The sequence below is a fragment of the Marmota flaviventris genome, chromosome 1 (genome assembly GCF_047511675.1).
Source record: "Marmota flaviventris isolate mMarFla1 chromosome 1, mMarFla1.hap1, whole genome shotgun sequence".
NCBI classification, from domain to species: domain Eukaryota; kingdom Metazoa; phylum Chordata; class Mammalia; order Rodentia; family Sciuridae; genus Marmota; species Marmota flaviventris.
The window spans coordinates 198,019,373-198,043,923 of record NC_092498.1 but is presented as its reverse complement, the minus strand read 5'-3'; the positions used below and the strand labels follow the sequence as shown (position 1 = coordinate 198,043,923).

The 24,551-nt window shown below is 38.8% G+C and overlaps 1 protein-coding gene across 3 annotated transcripts in view; it reads right to left on the bottom strand.

The window, feature by feature from the left end:
* Window positions 1-24,551, bottom strand: part of Myrip (myosin VIIA and Rab interacting protein) — a 333,894-nt gene that overhangs the window by 260,338 nt on the left and 49,005 nt on the right. For all 3 annotated transcript variants that reach the window (XM_071600012.1, XM_071600020.1, XM_071600018.1), the window contains exon 2: window positions 9,999-10,142. In XM_071600012.1, coding sequence (XP_071456113.1) covers window positions 9,999-10,108 — 110 coding nt within the window. In that variant the 5' untranslated portion in view covers window positions 10,109-10,142. The remainder of the gene's footprint in view (window positions 1-9,998; window positions 10,143-24,551) is intronic.

The following is a 24,551-nucleotide window of genomic DNA, read 5'->3' as shown; positions in this document are numbered from 1 at the left end:
AATTTTAGCAAGCATAGGTGCCAGATTTTTGTAAGAGGGTCCTAATTTCATTCATTCTGCCCAGGGTGCCTGGGTGTCCTGTTTTCAACACCAAGGGCAAAGTGCTACCCTGCTGACTCCAATTGTAGGGCTACCCTGCCTGGGTTCAAATCCACCTCTCACTATGTACTACCTGGACAAGTCATCTAACATCTTTTTTGAGCCTCAGTTTCTCCATTTTATAGACAAATAAAAAGAGTGCTTTTTCCAGGTTATTGGGAACAAGAGGAGGCTGTGCTCTTGGGGCATTGCTCTATTCAGCCCTGTTGGTAAGAGTGGAAGCAGAATTATTAGCAAAGCAGACTTTTCCTCTGCTCCACCACAGATCCTGATTTGGGGTCAGAAAAACACATCCCCTTTTCTCTCCTTATTACTTTTACCTGCAATGTATCCTGCAAACCAACCTGTGTTTCAGTCTCCTAAAAAAAAAATCCCACCTGTGTTTAAGGATCAGATGAAACACACCTCTCCTTCAAGAAGACCTTCCCTCTCGTTAACTCCCTCCTCCAAGATGGAAGCATCCCCATGGATCTGCATTCATGTTAAACTGTTCACTCTCTACAGCATCCTAATTGCTCTTGCAGGACTTAGCTCATCTCTGGCCAGTCGCTCAAGGGCTAAGCCCTTATTACATTTGTGAATCCCACTCTCTCCCACTGCCTTTTCACCCACTTCACATTGACCCAGGAGGCTCCCGACATTTAAAACACAATTTTGAAGAAAATGAATGAATACTCCACGGCTTTAATATAGTTGGCCTTTTTCTCATTAGAAAAAATTACCAATAATAAGTAAAAAGGGGGATTTTTAAAGATCTTGTGAGGTGCCTTCTAGCTTTGAGATTGATTCTCTCCACGCACCCCAACCCCATCGCCCTCTCTAAGGAGCTATCCCCTACAAGTCCCCAAATTCTTGGTTCTGTCTCCTACTGGGCCTTTTCCCATGGAGAAGTGGTTCCCAAATAGAACTATGCCAGACCCCCCACTCCACCATAAAATGCACTAGCTCTGAATTCTGATTTTTCACACCCTGCCAAGTGACCGGCTGACCTGATCCATCACTGCCATTGGAGGAATTACAACCTTGCAGAGTCTCCTGTGAGATTAACCTGACAGATTCATTAACCTGACAGGTTAACGCCCAGTGTCGGTGAGGAATCCCAAGAGCTACAAAGGGCCATTAAAGAGGTGTGGGCAGGCTCACTCAGTGTACACACAGTTCTTTCATAAACCACAAGGCATATTTATCCCAACTGAACAAGGTGATCTGACCTACAGCTTCAGAAAAGAATATAACCAGGGATGGTACGCATTCATTCACCAGACGGATTTCAGTGTCCCAAACAAAGGACGGTGAAGACAAAGAAAGGATTTTCACTTTTTGATATAGAAACCTCTCAAAAAATTAAGTTCATATAATAAAATTTTCATTTGTTTAAAATGAAAATGAATCTTCAAGAAAGATCACAGACTCATTTCATTAAAGCCCTGTGTCCTTTCTCCTTTCAAAAATGGTGACTGATCCTCAAAGAAGTGTCTATATAATAAACGAGAAGCACTCATCATTTCTAGTTTTGAGAGGGGCTTTGCTTCCTGGCAGTGGGTCTTCCACACCCCTGACAGCTCTTATTTATTTCTTCATAACACTTAGAACTGCCTGGTGGGGGAGGGAAGAGAGCTCCAAACATGGCAAAGAGGGCCTGGGCCAGGTCAGTCAGTGAGTAATCGATACCATTATGGGCAACTAAAACAGGTCCCCAGATGCATTTATTTCTGCTTTCTTAACACAGGCTGGAGGGGTGGCTGACACACCGCAGCCTCTGGGCTGCAGCAGCTCCTGAGCCAGGCAGGAAGTGCTCTGTCTCTTACTTGATCACTTCCCTCTCCCCTCCCTTCCTTCCCTTGGGCTCACCCAGCCTGGGCCAGCAGTCCTTCAAGGCATAAGCCTTGTCAGTTCAGCAAACGCTGACAATTAATGGCCAGTAGCAGTTACAGGAAACAATTTCATCAAATCTAACCCCTGCCACCCCAGACCAAGTCCATTAGTGTGCCAGCAGCCTTTGGAAGTTATCCAGGTGCTAACTGGCTCCGGCCAGCACATATTAAGTGAGAAATTTTAAAAGCTGTGTCTATCTCATCTATGTCTCCGAGATTCAATTTGGACACCAGAGTACAACGCAATTAAAAGTCATTTTTAAAACCACTTTGTAAATGTGCCTGACATGGAAAACCATAGGGTATAAACTGTGATCCTGGTTGAGGTCTGAAGATTTTTCCACAGTTGTTTTTTTTTTTTTTCCTGCTTGAAAGGCCAAATGGCAGAAGATGGGGTTCTCTAGTGGCAGGAACCCCAAGTTCAATCAGGCCAGACTTGAGCCCTACCTGCCTGTGTCCCCTCCAAACCTGTTTTTTTCATTGGAAAATTCAAGGTGTGGGGGCATAATGAGTAGTCGGCTCCTTTTTAATTCTCACTAACTATTTCAGTCAGAGTACTACTAGGCTTTGTTGCCAGAACAAATGAAGGCCCAAGCCTCAGTGACTTAACTCAACAAGCTTCCACAAAGGCTCCTGCTGGTCATTAGGAATTCCTCCATTTGGTGTCCTGGATCTGTCTCCCCCACATCTAGTGAAGCCATGTCTCAACACAAGTCTTCTAGAGTCACCACACTGGGGCCAGGAGAGAGGTAGAGGAGGCACAGCAGGTCCTGTGTCCCTGGCCTGAAGTGACACAGGCCCTTGCTCTCACAGGTGATTGGCCGGCTGTAGTCACATGGTCTCAACCCAACTACAGGGGATCCTGGGAAATGCACAGGAACATATGAAATATCGGGTGAGGTGACATTCCATTTTTCTTGTTTCTTTCCTTATTTTAATAATTTAATCTTTGATGGGAGGGGAAAGGAGGGGATGTGGGGATAGGAAAGATAGTAGAATGAAACAGATGTTATCACTCTATGTATACATGTGACTGCATGACCAATATGATTCTGCAACATGTGCACTCAGAAAAATGAGAATTTATATCCCCTCTATGTATGATATATCAAAGTGCATAAATGCATTCTACTGTGATGTATAACTAATTAAAACAAATAAAAAATTTAAAAGAAATTTAATCTATTTATCTGAATAGAACATCATGATACTCTTGTAGAAGTGAAGAAAAATAAATTCTTCAAATTATCTGCCAGATACATAGAAAGGCAGATGGTGAGGAAGGAACATGGCTTAGAGGATGAACACCAAACCAGATGCCCAATCCCCAAGCAAACGTAGTTGGTGAGGTCCCCAGGAGTAGGGACAAGTCAGAGGCCATGCTCTCAGCTGGATGGCAGACCTTCTGTACCTGCTCACACAGGAGTCCAGCTGAGAGGCAACCAGGGCTAGCCTACCCCTAGCCCTAATCTCACTGTGCTGTGAGGTCTGTCTGCTGTGCTGTTTACCAGGTCAGGCTATCTTTTGAATTTCTTCCACGCGGGGCCTCCCCTTCTCTCTAAGGTTTTATTTCTGCCAAAAACACTGTCATCAACAACTTGCTGGGCCAATGGTTATCAGTCAATGCCTGATGCCAGGCCCAGAAGTAGCATAAATACCACACTGACCCCAGCTAAGGGTCCTGCACTCCCATGATCCCCCAGAAGCTCAAATTCTAGAAGAAATAAAATAACTGGGTAAGACTTCTGAGATCACAGTCTTAAATGTAGCAACATAGACCTGGCTATTTTTATACTATGTGAAGATTTCTCAAGAATTATATAATGAGAGGAGGCATAAAGAAATTTCCCTTGACACCGATGACCAATGTCATTACTGGGAAAGCACAGATAATGCAGAGAGTTGAAAATACTGTGCTTTTATACTAATTAATTTATTATTGTCATTGAGTCCTGTTTAGACACTCAGATAAATACATTTATTTAGCCCTGTTTACTATCTTAAAGCATCTAACAATGAAAGCAGAGAGGTCAATCAAAGCAAAGAAAAATGTAGAAAAATTCACAAATAGATAAGTTCTTAGTGGGCTGCATTGATGGCTAGAATTCTGGAATCTGAAGATATAAACCCATAACAGAAGGACCAAGCCCACTGTGTGGGTTGCCTCCCTCTCAGTGGCTCTGTCAACAGAGAAAACATCAAGAAATGTAACTTTCCTGCAGATAGGAAGGTGCTGGTGAACAGCAACAATCCAGTCTTTCCTGGAATTGTTTTAACCTCTGCAGCTCAGACGGTCAACAGCCAGCCCATGGTAACTGTGGTGGAAAGATTCACACCCAGACCTGTTGTGTGCACACACTGCACACTGACTGTGCCTCTCATCTCTGCATGTTCCCTAGGATCATGCCAGGGCCTTTAGCAGGCAAGCACTTGGTGGCCCTCCCTCCCAAGACTCCTTTAAAATGAGACAAAGAAATAAAATTATCCTAATTCATAACAGTAATAAGAAAAGGAGGAGAACAATCAGCCACCTATAGATTTCAATAAAGTTCTAAAAAAGAGGGAGGGGGGGAAGCAAACAATATTTCAATCATAATTATATAAGGGCTACCTGTTGTTTTCCAGCATTTAGAATCAACCCAAACAAAATGCAGAGCAGCATGTGAATGCCCCTGACCTTGAATGTGGAAGAGAAAAGGCACTGTAGGGAGAGAGTGAGATAAAGCAGAAGGGGGAGTGGTGGAGGGTGGGGCAGGGGCACTATATGGACTTTGCTCTGTCAGAATGGAGAGAGGATGGGAGCAGCTGACAGAACAAGACTTGGGGGTTTTTCTGTATCCTATAAGTCTGAAAAATGACTAATAAGAAAACCAAACCAAAGTAATCATATAATCACCGAGAAACAAAAAATAAGGGTAATGTAGGTAAGCGAGCTAAATCTCCATGGTTCAGAGCAGAGAACTAAGAGAAGGCCTAATGGTGACCCATCAAGATAGTGCAGTGAAAACATATTTTTAGATGTATGATGGTCACACCAGGAGAACTAGAGAACAAAAAAGCAAAAACAACTAAACATGGAAACATGGAATACAGGAATTGGGCTTGCATTACAAGGTCTCTCTTCTTTTTTTAACCATTTTTATTTTTCACTATGTGTATAAAATCATTGGGTCAAAAAATAGTAAATAAAATTAACCTAGGATAAGATGGCCTTTTCTACACATTTACCTGAAGAGCGTAGCTGAGACCCAAAGCCCCTAAAGTGGAAAGCAAGGATCAAAGTTCCTTTTGTCCTCCAGCATCTCCGAGCCGTAGCATCAATGCTGTTGTGTCTTGGGGAAACACAGTCAACACTGTACTGTACTGCATGTCTGCTATGCTCAGGGCCACCCAGTCCTCCTTCTTCCCTGACTCGGTCCCACCATACCAGCAGCTTTAATCTTGGGATTAAAGTTTCAGGGCCTCACATCCCCAATGCTAGAGAGCATATCATCCTACTGACATGGGCTCCACGGAATCCCTTTACTAAGGCCTAGTGCTGTGCATACACAAGCAGCTGACATGTACATCGGCTGAGATGTGATTGCACCCATCTTGGGTTGTAACAGAAGTGGAGACAGGAGTCTTGGAAAAAATGGAGACCACACAATCCCCACTATACCCTTTTCCCCTCATTGCCTCAGCCAGGACAGTCAGCCTAGATAGTCCGGGCTGCATGACTCTCATGTTTCCAAACATGTCAAAATATCATATCTGATCTATATACATGCTTTGGGGGAATAAAGCAAACACTTAGATATGGATAAAAAAAATGGTTTTGTAACATATTAGAATTAGGAAGTGGACCATCAGAACAATTTTTTTAAATATATAAATAATAAAAAAAACTTCCAAAGGGGAAAAAATTACGACTCTAAGGTTCACCTCTAATTCAGCCTAACTACAAGAACAGCAAAGGAAATGTAAAACTACTCCCAAAGATACTTGACACCATGCCTGTCTTCTGATTTAATTCAGAATGATGAAAAAAATAAGAGACTTGAGATTGAAAACCACCAGATTAATGAGTGGACTTACTTTGAATTTTAATTTCTACATATTTATTATAAAAAGATTTTCTTAAAAAGACAGATAAGTTTGCTGGATATTAGAAGATATTAAGGAATTATTTTAAGAAGAGATAAAGGGGAAAATACAGTTTTGAAAAGACTTAACCCATTCTATGTAACAGGGAATTTGGAAAATAGAATCCTGATTCCCTACCTCCCCAATGAATTATGTGATTTTGAGCAAGCTTTGAAATCAATCTGTTCTTGGGTGCCTCCATGTAACTGGGGACTATGTTATAAAAATTGCTGTGAAAGTCAATAAGGTGAATTTTGCAGAATCCACAAGGCAAGGCTGGCTCATAATGAACTGCTTCACACCTTCCAGGAGTTCTTTTCAGGAATTCTTTCGCCCTACTCTCTCTCTCTCTTTTTACATTTCCATGTGTTCTGAGGACATTTACTTCATACTTTTACTACCTATTTATTTACTTCTCTTTATGCCAGCACTAAAGAACAGGTCATTATTACAATGCTTAACAGTGCTTAACCTTTATGCCCAAGACCTGCCCTCATAAAACTAAGCCAGAAATCTAGGTAAATAAAAGTCTGGTCAAGAGAAAACAAAAGTAATTCAAGGTCTTAAAATAAAATTCTTCCATTATGAGTTCTAGATCCACAAAAGCAAATATTAAAGAATTCAAAAATACTTCCCCTAACAATACCTCCTAGGATCTTCCATGTACCTTAAATACAAGTACCACAGAAAAGTGATACAAATATTTGATAATTTTGGAGTTTTTGAGGTTGTGGTATCTTGATCTCTTTTTACCCAATAGTAAGATTCTTGTTGTTGGGGCTGGGGATGTGGCTCAATCAGTAGCGCACTCACCTGGCATGCACGGGCGCTGGGTTCGATCCTCAGCACCACATAAAAATAAAAATGTTGTGTCCACCAAAAACTAAAAAATAAATATTAAAAAATTCTCTCTCTCTCTCTCTCTCTCTCTCTCTCTTAAAAAAAAAGATTCTTGTTTAAATCATTCAGAGTGTTACTCCTGTTTGCTAGCTACCTACTAAGGCATGTCACAGGTTATGGGCAGAAGGAAAATAGTAATGATGACCTTCAGAGGACAAAAAAAACTGTCCGATCCCAGGACCACACAAGGTGCTATGGCCAAGGTTCACGTCTCTCTCTTCACTAATAGATTCAAGCATCATGTTTCTCCAGCACAAGCAGGTTCCCTTGACCATGCATGGGCACAGAACTGCAGTAGGGCAAGTGACCGCTAAGTCATATGTTCATCAGGAAGATGGCACCCACCTTGTAGAGTTGGCTGCAGTTGCCTTTACAACTCTCCTCCCCAAACATAACTTTACAATCTACAATGAAAAACAACTCTTCAACATAGACTGGCACCAGACCACAGTGGAACTAAGCCAAGTCCCCATGATTTGAACAGAACACTAACAAGGTCTTGGCTTACCATATTTTAGTTTCCAGGAATGAGGCATAAAACACAGATCTTTTATGATCCAAAGGAAACATAACTGGGACTAACTATTCAAGCCACTATTGAATTTGGCCACATAACTTTAAAATCCACATTTATCCTTCCATTCCACAGATACAGGAATACTACTATGTACCAGGGTTTTGCCTGTAGCTTAGAACACTGAACTACATAATTCTTGCCCACGGTCCAGTAGAGGAGACAAACTGAACAATGAAGAAGAAACAGTACCACAAGAAAACCTCTCCATATAGAGACCACAGACTTTGAGTAAGTCTTGGCACTGCCTGACAATGGTACTACATTTCCCCAATCCATCTACTCTTCCATCACTTTTACCACCACCACAATTTAATCTCTAATTTGAACCTGCCACCTGAACTCTAGAGGTCCACATATAAATGACAACCTGATCTCTCCTTTGGATGTCTAATAAATACCTCAAATATTGAAGTTAAAATAGAATTCTCAACCTTACCCAACTTCCAACTATTTTCCTCCTCTGTCTTCTTTATTCGGTGAATGATAACTTCATTCATCCAGTTTTGCAAGCCAAACCTTGGGTCCTCCTTGACTCTGTTCTCTTCTACATCCCATATCCAAATGTGGAGCTGCTTAACTGTATACAAGCTCTGATTATGCCTTTAACCCTCAGCTTAAAACTGGTCAGTCTTTCCTACCTTTCAAAATGGGTTGTCTTCCCTCTCCTTTGGAGCACCCTGGAATTCCTGTTTTTTTAAAAATGCTGCTTCCACGACTAGACTGTGAGCATCTCAGTATAATCATCTTTATTTCCACCACTGTTTTGGCCTCATATAGTATACATCAATATGCTCTTGTTTGATGGATGATAATAAATTCATTAAAGAATAAATTGATTTCTTATATGTTTATTTTTTTATATGCTGCTGAGGATCAAACCCAGTGCCTCACATGTGCGAGGCAAGTGCTCTGCCACTGAGCCACAACCCTAGCCCCAAATAAATTGATTTTTTAAAAGCCCTGAGTTAGATACTTTTCTAGTTGTTGGATACACAACAATGAGCAAGTCTCTGCCCCAAGGACTTTATAGCGACCAGCCACATGTGGCTTCTGAACCCTTGAAATGAGAGGCACACACCAGACCTCAAAAATTTAGTCAAGTAACTCATTAATCATTTTATATTGAATGAATTTTGAAATTCAAATATTTTGGATATATAAGGTTAAATAAAAAATAGTATTGAAATGAACTTTTCTCTATTTCTTTCAGTAAGAATACTAAAAATTTTAAATTATGTATATGTCTCACATTATATTTCTATTGCACAGGGCTACTCTGGGGGGAGGAGATAGAGAGCAAATGACAAATAAAAATACATTCACATTTGACATAAAGACATCTGAACTCAGGGCCAGCAGCTGGGAACACTGCCAGGAAATCCGTTGAGAGCCATAAAGATCAGCAGAGCAGGGAAAAGAGGTACCATACGGTCACTTCAGAAATGTGACAGGTCTCCTCCCTGTCACAGCTTTGATGGGCAGCTGCTCACTCTGTGAGTTGCACGTATGTAGAAGAGTAGATGCGAAGACCTAAAGGCAAGGGGACGGTGAAGATCACCTTAAGGTCTGGTAAAGAGCAATGAAAGCCAGACTAGGAAAGGGGAGAGGAGAGATGTCAAGGAGGCAGAATCAGCAAGGCTTGGTCTGAATGTGGAGACCAAGTCGAGGGATAAATTATTAAGCCTCTGAGGTTTTGAGCTCAGTGCAAATAAAACTATGGAATTCCAAAGGATGACTAATATATATATATGAAGAAAGGAGCAAATAATGACTTAATATTACGTTTAAACACGCCAGGCCCAACACATAATCTCACTGTGACTTCTTCCAAATTTGGGCACAACAGTATTTCCAAAAACATTCCATGAGGAAATATCAACTGCAGAAGAGTCAGGAAACTACCTCCTGGAGGGTGGTGCTGGGCTAGCTGATCCCATTCCAGCCCCGTGGTCTGCTTCCTCATAGGGGGTCTTTAGACTACTTTCCCTTGACCATGGTCACTGAGATTTCTAACAGAAGATTATACACACACACACACACACACACACACAAACGAGTCTAATTCTCCCAGGAATTATGCTTCAGTTATTCTTCAGTAAGATCTGCTAACAGGAAAACTAATGCCAGGGGCAAACTTAAAACAGCCATCATCACCAGAGACCACCTGTTCTACAGCTAATCACAACTCACAGGGTGAGCAGCCCCAGCAAAACCATGACAGGAAGAAGGTAAAGTCACATTTTGGAACTGGTTTCATGATGCCCAGCGTTGCAGCTGACAAGCCTTTGCACAATATTAATTAAGCCTCCCTCTTAAATATAAGGATGTACACAAGGCATCTGAACTCAGAGCCAGTGGCGCGCACACACCTGGGTGCACATCCACACCTGGGTGCACACCTTCAGACACTGCAGGCAGCTCACCTTAGTCGTTCTTCCTCTTTTTTTCGAAGATTGAAGTCTCTCTGAACCACCTGGAGGACATGCTCTGTTTCATCATCCGTCAAGCCGGACAGGTCCAGCTTCCTCCCCATGATTTAATATCAAACACGGACAATGAGACAAGACCTGGGAAACCAAAGGAGAAATCACAAATTGAGGACAAGACGAAAGCTCTATATGGACAAAATCAACCGGTTCCATCATTAAAACAGAGCTAAGTACAGAATTTATATGTACATGTAAATAAAGGAAGCGTCTTTCTCTGCCCTCATACTCAGTCAGTAATTATATCTTCAGCAAAGGCTGGGAAAATGAGAAGATAACTTATCATCTGCCAATATTATCATTCTGACTCTTAAATGAAGATGAAAGAAAGGATTCTAGTCAATAAAATGAACTATATACATCAGATTTTGTGTGCATTTCCATTAAATGACAAAAAGAAATATCCAAGAATTCTTAATTTCTGTGGCTTGAAATTTTAAATTACATATATTATATGTAATTACAAAATAACAAACTATAATGTTTTTCTGAAAAAGTAATATGTATACTATGTTCCTCAAAGTTTTAATCATATAACTATGAAATAAAAGCTAGACATCAAAAAATCTATCTTCCAAGAAAGGAAACAAAGAAAGAAAAATAATTATTTTGCCATTTTCTCAGGAGTAGAAAGGATGATATTTCAGGAAAACATCTCCCAGTATTATATACCTAAAAATTATGGAAAATTCTATAGGGGTGGGTTTTGAGAATTAAACCCAAGGTAAGCATATACTCTGCCATGGCACTATATCCCTTACCTGGGAAACTATACTTTTAAAAGTGAACTTTAATGAATGACTGTTACTAGAGATAAAATAAAATCACATATATATTGCCAGAAGATTCTTCAGAACTGAAGGCCATCATAAACATAGATGCAAACAACCTTAACATAATATTAGCAAAACCATTCCGGCAAGATTTAAAGAGGGGACACCATTATCCTAAGTACATGTATGAAGACATGAATGGTGTGACTCTACTTTGTGTACACCCAGAGATATGAAAAACTGTGCTCTATATGTGTAATATGAATTGTAATGCATTCTGCTGTCATATATAACACATTAAAAGAAAATGGCAATTCATATATAATACAAATGACAGGGAAAAAAGATGTAAAGAAAATTATATACCATGACCAAATAGGGTTTATCTAATTCAGTTTTCTCATCATTCAAAGAAAAATCCATTTAATTCATCACGTTAACATAAAAAAGGAAAATGCCATGTGATCACTTTAATAGAGGTAGAAAAAAGCATTTCACAGAATCCAAAACTCATTAATGATGGAAACCCTCTGCAAACCAAGATCACAAGGAACTTCTTCAATCATATAAAGGGCATTTACAAAAGTAAAATCATTTTTTTAAAAAAATATGCAACTAACATTGTACTCAGTGACAAAAGCCTGAATGCTCCTTAAGATCAGAAAAAGGACAAAGACATTCACTCCCACCACCTCTACTCACTACTAAATGCCCCAACGGTAATGCTATATTAATCAAGAGAAGCATTGGAATCTAGGTGGGTGCATCACTTCCTTACAGGTCTCAAAGGCAGCTGGAAATTGTTCTGTCCTCAAAGTCCTGGCACTCAGGGCCTGTGATAGGAGTGGCAGCCTGGAAGATCTCCAAATTATCCTCTGAACCATTCTTCCATTCTCTTGACAGGTAACATCAGCTTCTTTACATATCTGCCAATCTCCTTATCAAAGTTCACTTGGCCACATCCTTGGCACTCTCTCCTGAATTTGCCTTTTCATTCCAGACAACAGGGCCAGGCCAAGAATCTTCCAAATCTTTAAGCTTTGCTTTGCCTTTGATTATAAATTCCATCTTTGTCTCTCTCTTTTCACATTTTATTGCAAGTAGTCAAGAGAAGCCATGCAGCACCCTCAATCCTTTGTTTGCAGGTTTCTTCTGCCAAATGGCCCAAGGTATCATCTGCAAATTCCACCTTCCACAGAGCATAAGGACACAGAAACATTTCAGCCAAGTTCTTTGCCACTTCATAATAAGGACCACCTTGCCTCCTGCTTTCCATGCCTTGTCTCTCATTTCCTCCGAAGATAGTATCAGAATTGCCTTTACCATTCGTCTTTTCAATATTCTAATCACAACCACTTACATAATCTCCTAGAAGATGGAGGCTTTCTCTACAGTTCTCCTCCTCTTCAGAGAAATCACCTTTAATGCTCCACTCAAGGCAAAATAGGCTTCTTTTAGTATTCATTTGCAAACTCTTCCAAATTCTACCCTCTTCTCAGTTCCAAAGCCACTTTCACATTTTCAGGTATTTATTATAGCAACACTCCATTTCTCAGTACCAATTTCTGTCTTTGTCCACTCAGGCCACTTAGCAAAATACCTTAGTAAGCTGAGTAATCTATAAAGAGTTTCTCTCTGGAGGCTGGGGAGTCTAAGATTGAAGTGCTAGAAGATTCGGTATCTGGGGAGGGCTGCTCTCTGCTTCCAAAATGGCACCTTCTTGCTGAGTTCCCACATGGTGGGAGGGCAAACAGTGTAAATGTGTGTCCTCGTGAGAAGAGATGCAAAGAGGAGGCAGCTCTCTGGAGCCTCTTTTATAATCCCATTCATGTGGAGCTCTCATGGTTTAATTACTTCCCCAAAGGCCCCACCTCTTTATACCATCACATTGGGGAGTAAGTTCCTGCATGAATTTGGGAGGGGCACAAATTTCACAAAGGAGGCTTTTTCTAACACCTACCTCAACACTCTTGGAGCCTCTACCCATTACTCACTTCCACATTTTTAGTTACTCATTACAGCAGTACCTTACTCTTTTAAAAATAATCTGCATTAGTTTAGTCGAATTGCCACAACAAAGTACTTCAGACGGGATGACTTAACAGAATTGTCTTTCCTCACTGTTCCGGAGGCTGGAATTCTGAGATCGAGGTGTGAACAGAGCTGGTTTCTTCTGAGGCCTCTCCCCTTGGCTTGAAGTTGCTCATCTTCTCCCTCTTTCTTGAATTTTAGGAGGACACAACCCATACACAGTCCATACCAGTAGGCTTAAAGAACAATGGGATAGAGAGTCTGGAAATAGGTAAACACAACAAATTATACTGCAAAGATGCCAGGGTAAATCAACATGAGAAAGGAGAGTCTTTTCAACAAATGATTCTGGAACACCTGAATATCCATCCAGAAAAATAAAAGGGACATCAACCTATATATCAACTCACACTCAAAAAAAATTAATTCAACGTTTATCATAGAGGGTAAACCTGAAACTATAAAACTTCTAAAGAAACAAAGGGAAAAAAATGTGAATAATTTTAGGGTAAGCAAAGATTTTAAGACACAAAAAGCATTATTCAGAAAGAGTAAATGTCATGACTTGGACTTCATTATAATGAAATCCTTCTGCTCTTCCAAAAACACTCTTTAAAAAAAAATCAAAAAGCAAATCACCAACTGAGAAAAAATATTTGCAATAAACATCTCTAACAACTTGTATCCTAAATAGGTAAAAATTCTTCCAACACAAGAAGAAGCTAATTTTAAAATAAGCAAAAGACTGAAACAGCTACTTTACAAAAGAGCATACACAAGTGGCCAAGAAGCCCATGAAAAGATATTCAATATAGGGTAAACACTAAATGAAACTTTAGATAAAAGGTGTAAAAACTCTGCAAGAGGTATAATAAGGAATCAGTTAATTTTTATATAACTTTGTAGAAAAATCATGTATGCAAAACTATTAGAAAAATATTTTAAAGGTGGGTAATAAATTTGAAATTTTGGAAAGAAAAGACAAATTCTTAGAAAACTATATTTTATTAAAATTGATTTGGGAATAATTAGAAGAACAAAACAACTTATTGTCATTCAAGAATATGAATCAATCAATAATACTTCCCAAATACATCAAACTCAAATGATTTTTCCAAATTCCATATGTTTAAGGTAAAAAAAAATGCATAGAAATGAGGGAACACTCTTCCATCCATTTTATGAGGCGTATTATTTAACCCAAACCATACTAGAATGAAGATTTTTTTTTAAATGTTAGTTTCATTCTAAATTAATTACAAAAATGAAAACAAAATATTGGCAAATCAAACATATCAATGAATGTAAAAGATAGCACATAATGACCACAGGAAGCCTATTCTAGTAATACACGGTTGATATAACTTGAATACTGGTTCATGTAATTCAATGACTCACTAATTAAAAAAAGAAAACACAGTGATTATTTAAATTGATATAGAAAAAAGAAATCCCATTCATGATTTTGAAAAGATAAAAATTCTTAGCCACATAGGAACAAAAGGAAATTTCCTTAAATCTGACAGAGAATGTCAACAAAAAATGAACTGAAAATATCACACTTATTAGGGAAACGTTGAAAATATTTAGAGAACATCTACAAAAAGTACACTGGTGACATCAAACTTAAGAAGAAAACATGGAAAAAAGATTCTTTTGAAGATTCTCATAAAACACATATATGTCAGATATTACCAGATCTAAATATAATACTGGAAAATCTAGACAGAGCTATTCAACCAGAAAAGGAAATAAAAGATGCAAAGATGGCAGGGGAGAAGAAACGGAACTCTTATTTGCCAATGATACTATTATATATGTAGAATTTATAAAAGAATCTACTGGCAAGTCATTGAAATTAATGAGTTAAGCAAAGCAAGGAACACAAAATCAACATATAAAAACTAAATGCATTTTATAGACTAGAGTAAAACAGAAAATATGACAATGATTAAAACTGTGTGATTTAGGAAAACCTCAGCAATGGAGTACTCAAGAATAAATTTAACAAAATCTATGTATCAAAGGTCTCGTACAGAAATTATAAAACTTAATTGAAAGACTTTTAAGTTAATCTTCATGAGCTGGAAGATTTAAGTTAAAAATGTCAGTTTTGCCAAATTGATCTAAAGATTCAACACTATTTCAGTCAAAATCCCAACACAGATTTTGTGAAACTTGGCAAGATGGTTCTAATATTTATACAGAAAGCAAAAGGCTAAAACAGACTGAGACTCCTAAAGAAAATGATTGATGTGTGTGGGCATTTAATAAAGTGTGGTGTTGGTGCAGGAACAGTAAAACTGATCAATGGAGCAGAGTGAAAAATATAATTACTTGTATAAGGATATTTGAGACATAAAAGTAATGACTTTGTATTTCAGAGGGAATCTGGTGTTGGACAACTGCAAAATAACAAATTTGGATCCATTCCATCCACAAAACATCAATTCCAAATCAATATAAAAAGACACCATAAAGAGAGTGAAAAGACAACCCCAAAACTGGGAACAAATATTTGCAATACATATAATTGACAAAGGACTCATATTTAGACTATAGAAAGAATTTCTACAATTAAATCAGAAAAAAAAAACCAAGCAACTGATAGATAAATGAGCAAAAGATATGAACAGGCATATGTAGAAGAAATGGCAAAAAAAAATATATGGAATGATCCTTAATTTCATTGGTATTTATAGAACTACACATTAAATCCAATGCTATAGTTTGAATCTTGAGTATCCCCAAAGGTACATATATTGAAGACTTAATTCTCAGCCTGTAGCAAGACTGGGAGGTGGTAGGACCTTTAAGATGGAGGGCAGAGTGGCAGGAAGTTATGTCATTTGGGGTGTGCCCTATAGGGGAGACTCCACCTCTTTCTGTCTCTCCAAAATATTGACAGAAGGTAAGCAATTTTTTCCACCATGCACTTCTGCGATGGGGTAGTTCATCACAAAGACCCAAAAGCAATAGGGCCAAGAGACCAGAGACTGAAACTTTTAGCCAAAATAAACCTTTTCTCCTTACAAGTTGATTACCTCAGGGATTTTGACACAGTGACAGAAAGCTAACATACTCACCAAAACAAAAATGTATATCAAATGTTGGTAGGAGATAGAACAATGGTAGATTTCAAACAAGGGTATAAATTGGTACAATCTTTTCATAACACAATCAATTTTCATTTGAATAGTTGAAGATGTGTGTAAGTATATTCCTCAGATATTATTATCTGATATATAATCTGAATCATACTGAAGTGCTAAGATAGGACCATTTTCACCTATAAAATAGCCATTCCTCACAGTTCAGCCTAACAGAAGAATATCAATAGCAGTCACATTCAAAATAATACAAAATAAAATGAAATAAATAAAATCTGGAAACAACCAGATTTTATCAAAGGCTCAACAGAATATTTCAGCATGAACCCTATGTTGTTTCTGCTTTGGGTTAAACATTTTCCACCATCAGAATATGATAAATCCATCTGAATTCTAATAGTGGTGTCTTCTGTAATATAGTAGAAGATACCTTATGGATAACCCATGACTTTCTCAGAAAGAACAGAGAAAGAGAAGGAACCAATATGGATACAGCCATGCTTATATAATCTTAAGAACTAGTGTGAAAATAAGGTCAACATCCCAAGAATTATAATAAGTGAGGTAAATAATCCATCCACAGGACCAAATGGTAGCAATAAGGAGCTGAACAACATTGGAATTCTGTTCTGTAAGAAAAATCTTCTAATTGAGTAATACTGGAGATATCACTGTCATTCTTCCTTTGAGCCATTACTGAAGTTTTTCCAGAATAGCACATAAAGGCCCTCTAAAGGCCCAGTTATCTGTCATTCTACTAATGCTTCTTTCTTCAGTTCTTAAATACTTGTCTTAAAAACAAGGGGCTGGGGATGTGGATCAGTGGTAGAGTGCTTGCCTGGCACACAGGCAAACAGGAAGGTTTTTTGTTTTGTTTTGTTTTGTTTCAGTGTCCAATGTTCTGTTTTTCCTTCCTCTTATCTTCAGAAGGTCTTTCTGCAGAGTTCCAACTTAACAAATCTGAGCAACAAGGCCCTCCTTCTGCTCCAGGCAAAGGGAGGGGCAATGCAGGCATGAGACATGAGCCCAAAGGCCTCCTCAGAGCAGCACCCACACATTCCAGTCCTATCGTCTATGCCAAGCCTTGCAGATACACCTACTTAGACAGTGATAACCTGGAGTTTGGCTGTTTCTCAGTGTCACTCAGAGTCCCCGCCTCTACACATGTGCATGCCTCTGTCCAATGCAGAGGAAATCTGTGGACCTCAGATTTTAAAACTTGAGGTCCCAGTTCCCTGTTCCTCTTTTGAGCATGTCACAACTCGGGACAGGAGATCCCACTATTTGGTTGTTAGTTTAGAAAGTTTATCTGCCCTTTTCATTTCCAAATAATGGCAATAAACTTAGAGAACAGAACAGCTTCAGTCCTTAGAACTCTTTTTGCTAAATGGTTTAAAACCTCATGACTGTATAATGCAAACTAATCTTCAGATTTAACCAGAAAACCATGACAGGAATTCCAAACATTTTTTAAAAATGTTTGTTTTTTCACTCCTGTAATGCTATTTGTTGAAAATAAATCTTGAGTCCACTTTGGGAGTCCAGTGGGAGGAGAGCCTGGAGGGCCGGGTGCACCTGCTGGTCAGCAAAAGTCAGTACAAGTTCCGACTCTACCCCGAGGCTGCAGAGGAAAGGGGGAAAGTTTCACCATCCCCAAGTAGTGAGCATCAGACTGGAGGGCACAGCAGACATACCGCCTGACTTCTTAAACACCCCATTCAAGGTGAAAATGGCCCTTCAGAGTTTCCCAGAAGGTGGCATGTTTGTCCCTTAAACTTCAGTGGCTTTTGGTTTACTGACAATTTTAAATGAGATTGTAAGTTGCCAGTTAGTGAAAGAAGTGGCAGCTTTGATCATGTCAAATCTGAAAACAAACAGCAATCTGGTCTCAAGAGGAATAAATGGTCTCTATAAAGAAATAAATAAAGTAGCTCTAAATGGACAAGACAGAGCATACTGAGAACATGTTCTGGGAAACGGAGAAAGCGTCTTCCTTTTTTGACAAGAAACATGATTAACTTTATGGTATGACAACACCAACAGCATCTTAGGGTGAAGATCCCTATGCTCCTTGAGTCAGAGGTCCCTCACACAGGACCCTCGACCTGCAGATGAGGAGATGCAAGCCCGGGAGAGGAAAGCGGATACTCAAAGACCCACAGCAGTTGCAGGAGCCCTAACCTGCTCGGCACTACCTGCCCTGGATTTCCTCGGGCACATCCAACCAAGATGCAACAGCGAGTACCTTTTAAAATTTAGTAATGAGAAAATTAATACAACTTGAACACTTAATTATATCGCCATTTCCCAAAAGTGTCTTTTGAAGGTTATTGTTCCCACAAGCAGTCTGAGAACAAGGAGCTCTGTGGTGTAATAAATTTGAGAAATGCTTCAAATTATATTGCCCTCTTGAGGCTCCACAAAGCATTCTAGCTCATCAGTGCCTCTAAGAAGCCTGTCGCTAAAGCATCAGTTTGATTTTGTTTGACCCCGTATTTCTCATATGTATTTGTCTTGCAGAAACATTTCCTTGATAGCATCTACCTTTGCACATCGAAAGAACTGACTATCTGGGAAACTCAGTGCAAAGTCGAACCAATGATGAGGAGCTCTCCAGTCACTACTGCAACATGATTACTAAATTGCTTTAGTTGTGTTTTTTTAATATATAATTATCATAGAAGCTACTAAGTTAGATGAGCTTTAGCAGAAGTTGGTGATTTAAAAAGCAAAGCAAATGAATACAACTTTGCTGTTGCAAGACCCAAACAAAGGTAGAATTATCTACACTATTCTTTGTTAGAATAACCAGCATGAGGAAGAACAGGAAATGCTTCTATTGGGTATTGGTTAGCAAAAACCTTACAAAAGAAAAAAAATGCAATACTAACTATATACATAATGGGAGGTTCACCATGAAAAGACAATGTCTATAAGAGTGACAATTTGGAAAGGAATCTAGAATAGAAAGGTCAAGGACAAATGATTGAGTGAGACCTTTACAAGCCCAGATTTTTGCTGTGTGTGTGTGTGTGTGTGTGTGTGTGTGTGTGTGTGCATGCTCACAATGCATCTAATATTTAAGAAAGGTAAGAAGATTAAGTTGAAATATTTAAAGTCCTAAAAGCAATAAAGGGTAAATACTTTGGAAACTTCTCACTTTGACTGTGACTGGGTTTTTTTGTTTTGTTCTTTTTTCTTTTTTTTCCTGGAATTGAAAAGAAAGTTTTTATTTCTACAGGGGAATAAAACTGTTAGAACACTCTCTTTCAAGAGACTTGGGGTATGTGTGTTGGGAGAAAGGGGAATTAAAGAACTTAACCAGAGAAGGAACAAAAAGCATAAATGATTAAGATGTGCTTCACTGTGACTGTTTCCTTGGACTGAGCGAGAGCTCACTGATCTTCACCTTCAAGGGCATCATTCCTGTCATGAACTGACTCCTCTTCTGAAATCCACCCCAATCCCAAACACAAGAGCAGGCCAGTGCAGACAAGATCAGTCTTGGGGCACAGCTGATTGGTCCAGAGCTATCATGTGACACGTGCTGGATGTGGGAGCCTCTCTCCAGGGCATTTGATATTGACATTCAGTGACTGTGTGTTAATCTTCCCATGGCCTGCTGCACTCCTACCTTTTATCATATAATTCATTTTGCATTCTGTTTTGCTTCCTTTTATCACTTCATTTTGTTTTAAATGACTAACAAATGGCCTTCGAAATCTCACAAAGCTGGCCAGGTTGGCTCACTGCCCCGATACTATTTACTGACCAATATACCTGACTTCGATGGAGCATGAACATGATCGAAAGAAAAAGAGACTCACATGCATCTTCTTCACAACTCTATGTGCTACCCTGTCCTGAGCTGTGATCTGCAAGTTAATCTCATCCCAGTAGCACACTTTAAAACCTGGCATTGCAAATCACCTCTTGTTATTTTTCTTTTTAAAAAACAGTTTGGCTAACTTTGCCCCTTTAAACTTGAAAACCATTTACCAAATCTGGAGTAAACATTCAAATAAAATTATTATCGATTGAGAAACGCACCAATTGATTTGAGAAAGAGCTGCCATTTTACAATGTTAAGTTTTCTTAGAAAGAAATATAAATAAAGTTTGTGCAAAAATAACACCCAACCTTTTATTGTATAAAATCAAAATGTTCATGCAGCCAAAAATAATAATAAAGATAAGTAAAAGAAAAAGGCAAATGACAATCTAGGAAAAATTCAGGAAATAATTATCCTAATATATTAAACACATTTTTAGAATACTAAGAAAAAACAAAATTATCTAGAAGATAAAATAACAAGGGCTCATGAAAAAGGCAAGACATCAATTATCAATGCCCCAAATACAGTTGAATAAAAATATTCCTATCACTAGTAATGGGATAAATAACAATTATAACCAAATTCAATACCATTTATTGCATTCCATGAATAAAGAACTGCTTAAACAATTTATGTACCAACCCACTCAATTATCACAGGCTTGAGGGTAGAGATAAAATTGTACCAGTTTTGCAGGTGAGTAAATGAGTCAAAGGGAAAACAGATCACTTATTCAAGTGAATACATCTTTGAACTAGGAGATCCAAAATATGAAATGAACCAAGGAATCTGGTTCCAGAGGAGAGGTCTTAGCGTAAGTACTATTCTCGCTGGCAAAAACAAACAAACAAACAAAAAAAATAGTGGGCTAAGAATGTACCTCAGTGGCAGAGCACTTGCCTAGCATATGTGAGGTCCTGGATTCAATCTCCAGCACAGGAAAAAAAAAAATGGGGACAAAGCCAACCCACAACAGCTTGTACTGGGTCCAATTTTGCTATACATTTTGTGGATATTACATCCTACATACATAATGCTTATTACTCACTAAGTACTTTTTATCATTCTTCTCTTTATGCTAATAACACTTGAAATTAGTTTTAGAAAGTTTAAAAAATGATTTTTGATAACTCAGGCATAATCTCTGTGTAATCAAATTTTCAGAAAACCCCATTTCCATTAGCCAAACGTGCAGGTCTAAGTGATATTAATGATGATGATAGTCACTAATTAATAACAGTAACTGTGACTAACATTTTTTGTGAAATGTATTAATTTATTTGTGTCAGGCTGTGCTCTAAAGTCTCTCAAGAACCCTTTTAAAATCATATTTCCATTTCTTCATTAAGGGAAACTGAGAAAGATACAGAGAGTTAAATAAATTGCCCACTATCACTGGGCAGGTAAGTGGCTACGCCAACCTACAAGTTGGGGACACCTGACTCCTAAATTTATGTTTCTAACCTGTTTACCATCTTACCCTGCTGCTTATTATAAGAAGTGGTCGCCCTGACCAAATCTTTCCCTTCATGCATATGAAAATAATTTTAACAGGGTGGTCCTAAAGTTCATGATGTTTTCCAGTTTGAACTTGAATCATGAGAACACCTTTATTTAAATTTTATTTGACTGACAATCCAAATTGAAAACACTTAAAACCTTTGGCTAAACCGGAAAACCTAACTTAATTGGCATATATTCAAACGCTGTGTCCTATAATCTGCCTATTTGGGGTTTCTCAGAGCAAAGTCTGATCCTCACAAAGGTATCTGCTTCTCAAACTGGATTAATCCTCATTGGCTTCCAGTGGAGGATGCAGGTACAGGGAATCGAAAAGTCCCAAAGGCAGATGTCATGAAATCCCAGTAAATCTCTAGCAGCTCTGACAGCCCACCTACATAGGAAAGTGGACGAAGAGAAAAACACTCTTAGCTGGGGTTAAACACTCTATCATTTCCTTGTCAGAAATGAAGATCAAAAAAACCTAAAGCCAGGACGTTATTCCTTTCATGCTAAGTCTTATCAGTCAATATGTTACCAACTAATGTAAGTCACTGCTGAAACCCAAAGAAAGCCCTGTCATCAAATCTCCCCGCTGCCCAAGGGACTAGTGAAATATCTGCTAAAATTAACTTCATAAATAAAGGGTGGTTGAATTTGAATTTTTTTCTGTGCAAAAAAAAAAAATGCCAGTTAGCCTGTAGGACGGGCATGAAAATGAGAGGTGGTTCAGTTTTTAATCTAGAAATTTTCAATTCAAATGTGTATCCCAGTTTGTATTTTAGTTTCCTTTGGCTTCCATCATATATAGGATTTGGGAGAAAGACATGAACGCTGAGTGAAAAAAATGCCCTTTTAAATAAGTGTTTCCAAAACAGATAGAAAATGGGAAAACAAAACAAAAGAAAAAAATTCATTACTAACCTTTTAAGGTAGTCCTATGGCCAAGAGGAAACATCTATTATGAAGCCCTGACTGAGCTCAGCTAAATGAAAACATTAATCAGTCAGTATCATTTGAAAATCCTGTGCCATAGCAGCTGTTAATTTGAAGGGAATAATGACGCCAGCTGCAACAGGATGCAGTCCTCAGCGTTCAGATCCCTGCGGATAATTCAGTCTTATACCAGGCATCCCCTCCCTTCTCATTTCAAGGCACAGTAAATATACCCAGAAGGATTTCCATTAGCTAAGAGGTTTTCCAGGAAAAGGCCAAACTTCCTGACTCAATGACTTTTGCCCAGTTCCCCAGCCATCGCTCTGCCCTAGTCCTGGGCATGACTGCCCTCCATCATGACAAACCCCCTGAGTTCTCTAACACACCTCGCCAGCCTTTCTCCTGGCCACTCCAGCTAGGCGGCTCCCCAGTGTCAGGATGCATCTCTACTGGAGAAGTTTCCCTGACCAAACTAGCTGTTTCCTCTGCCCCACCCCTCCATCCCTCTGCCTGGGGACATCTCATGCTGCTGGCCCACAACCATCTGCTTAGGAGAGGGCTCTTCAAGGGCAGTCACCAGACATTGTTGGTCTGTTTCCACAATGCCTCATCACGAAGATATCGAATTGTTTTTTGAGGATGGCGAGGAGTTTGAGAGAGGGGACAAGTACCTTGTGTTTATCAGAAACTGTACTAGATGCTACGGATATTGTCATGGAAAACTATGAAAGGTGGAATCATGAGTCTCACACAATAGCTGGTGAAATGGATGTTCAGCTTGATTAAGCAACTTGCCCAATGTACCATCCATGGAAGTCAAATCTGGGTTGAGATGAACTCTAGACTCTGCCTCTCTGCTCTGAGAAAATGAATGCCCAACATATCTCTTTGTAGACATACATCAGAATTCTACTAGATCCTAAAGCCAACTCTCAAGCAATGTGACTTTTTATCATCCTATCCCATTTTAAAATAATTCTTCATAAAGTTGGATTTCCAAACATCAGCTAAACACTATAAAGATTTAGGAGGTGAACAGGGAGTTTCTCATAGCTCCTGAATTGAAAACACGATAGTGTGCTCACATCAAAGTGGCTTCTGCCTACCAAGCTTCATTCAGTTCAGGCAGTTTCTATGAAGTTGCACCTGCAGAGTGATTTCCCCTCTCCAATACCTACCACAAGCCTTCGACAAATTGGTAATACCCCCCAACTTCATTCATGGAATCTCCATCCTCCCATTTCATGTAGACTTGGTGAAACTACTACTTGTTACTCTAAGCAAAATGTAAGCACAGGACTAAAATGAGTTCAACTAGATTTTCTCCCCAAAATTTGAATCCTATACCGAATAACTCAAAGACTGTAGCTGGAGCTGGGTAATTCCAATAGCCCACAAAGAAATTGCTGTCCATCTGTTCTGATACCAAATACCAAGATCCTTGAAGCCATCCTAGTGTGTTTTCTCTCTCCCTCTCTCTCTCTCTCTCTCTCTCCAAGTCTTTTTCCAAATATTTCCTTGATTTTCTTATGTTAGTTAAGGATTGTTCCTATTCCCTGCAATAAAATATTCTAACTAACCAACATAACCTAGATAGATAGATAGATAGATAGATAGATAGATAGATAGATAGATAGATAGATAGATATGTCAGAACTCCTCTTCCTCTCTTGAAAAAAAGTACAGGAATCACCTTCTCAGCATTTTCACTACAACTAGAAAGCATCAAGTGTGATTGGTAAGTGTCCTTAAAGCTTTTTAGAACTACCCTTGTCAAATAAATGCCTAGATAATGTTGGGATTATAAAACACAGAGAAAGATATGAATGTTTATGGATCAGAATTTTGTGTCTAGGGGAAAAATATTCTAAGTGAAAGGGAAATATCAGAGATAAAGTTAGCATTTGATTTTCAACACCAAAAAGGGTGGTCATATTATAAGAGCAAATGTCTGAGTCCTTATGGTAATTAAGCAAGTCTCATTCTTCCTATAACAAAAGAGGCTTGGAAAGATTAAGTAGCTTATCCAAAGTTACAAACCTAGACATTCAAATATAATTGGTCTCACATCAAAGTCAAACTTTGCCCACTGTGAGATACTGCTTCTAAGTAGCATAATTCATTCTACTCCACCCAAAAGATTCAAATATCATTTAACTCATATATTAGGCTTCCCTTCCTCCAAAGCAGTTCTCTAAGCTGCCAACATGAGCAGAAATGGATCCTATGCACCTCTACAACCTCATCAGGGAGGAGGGGCACAGATCCACATCATTGGGATAATCCACAAAAGTTTCATCTCCTT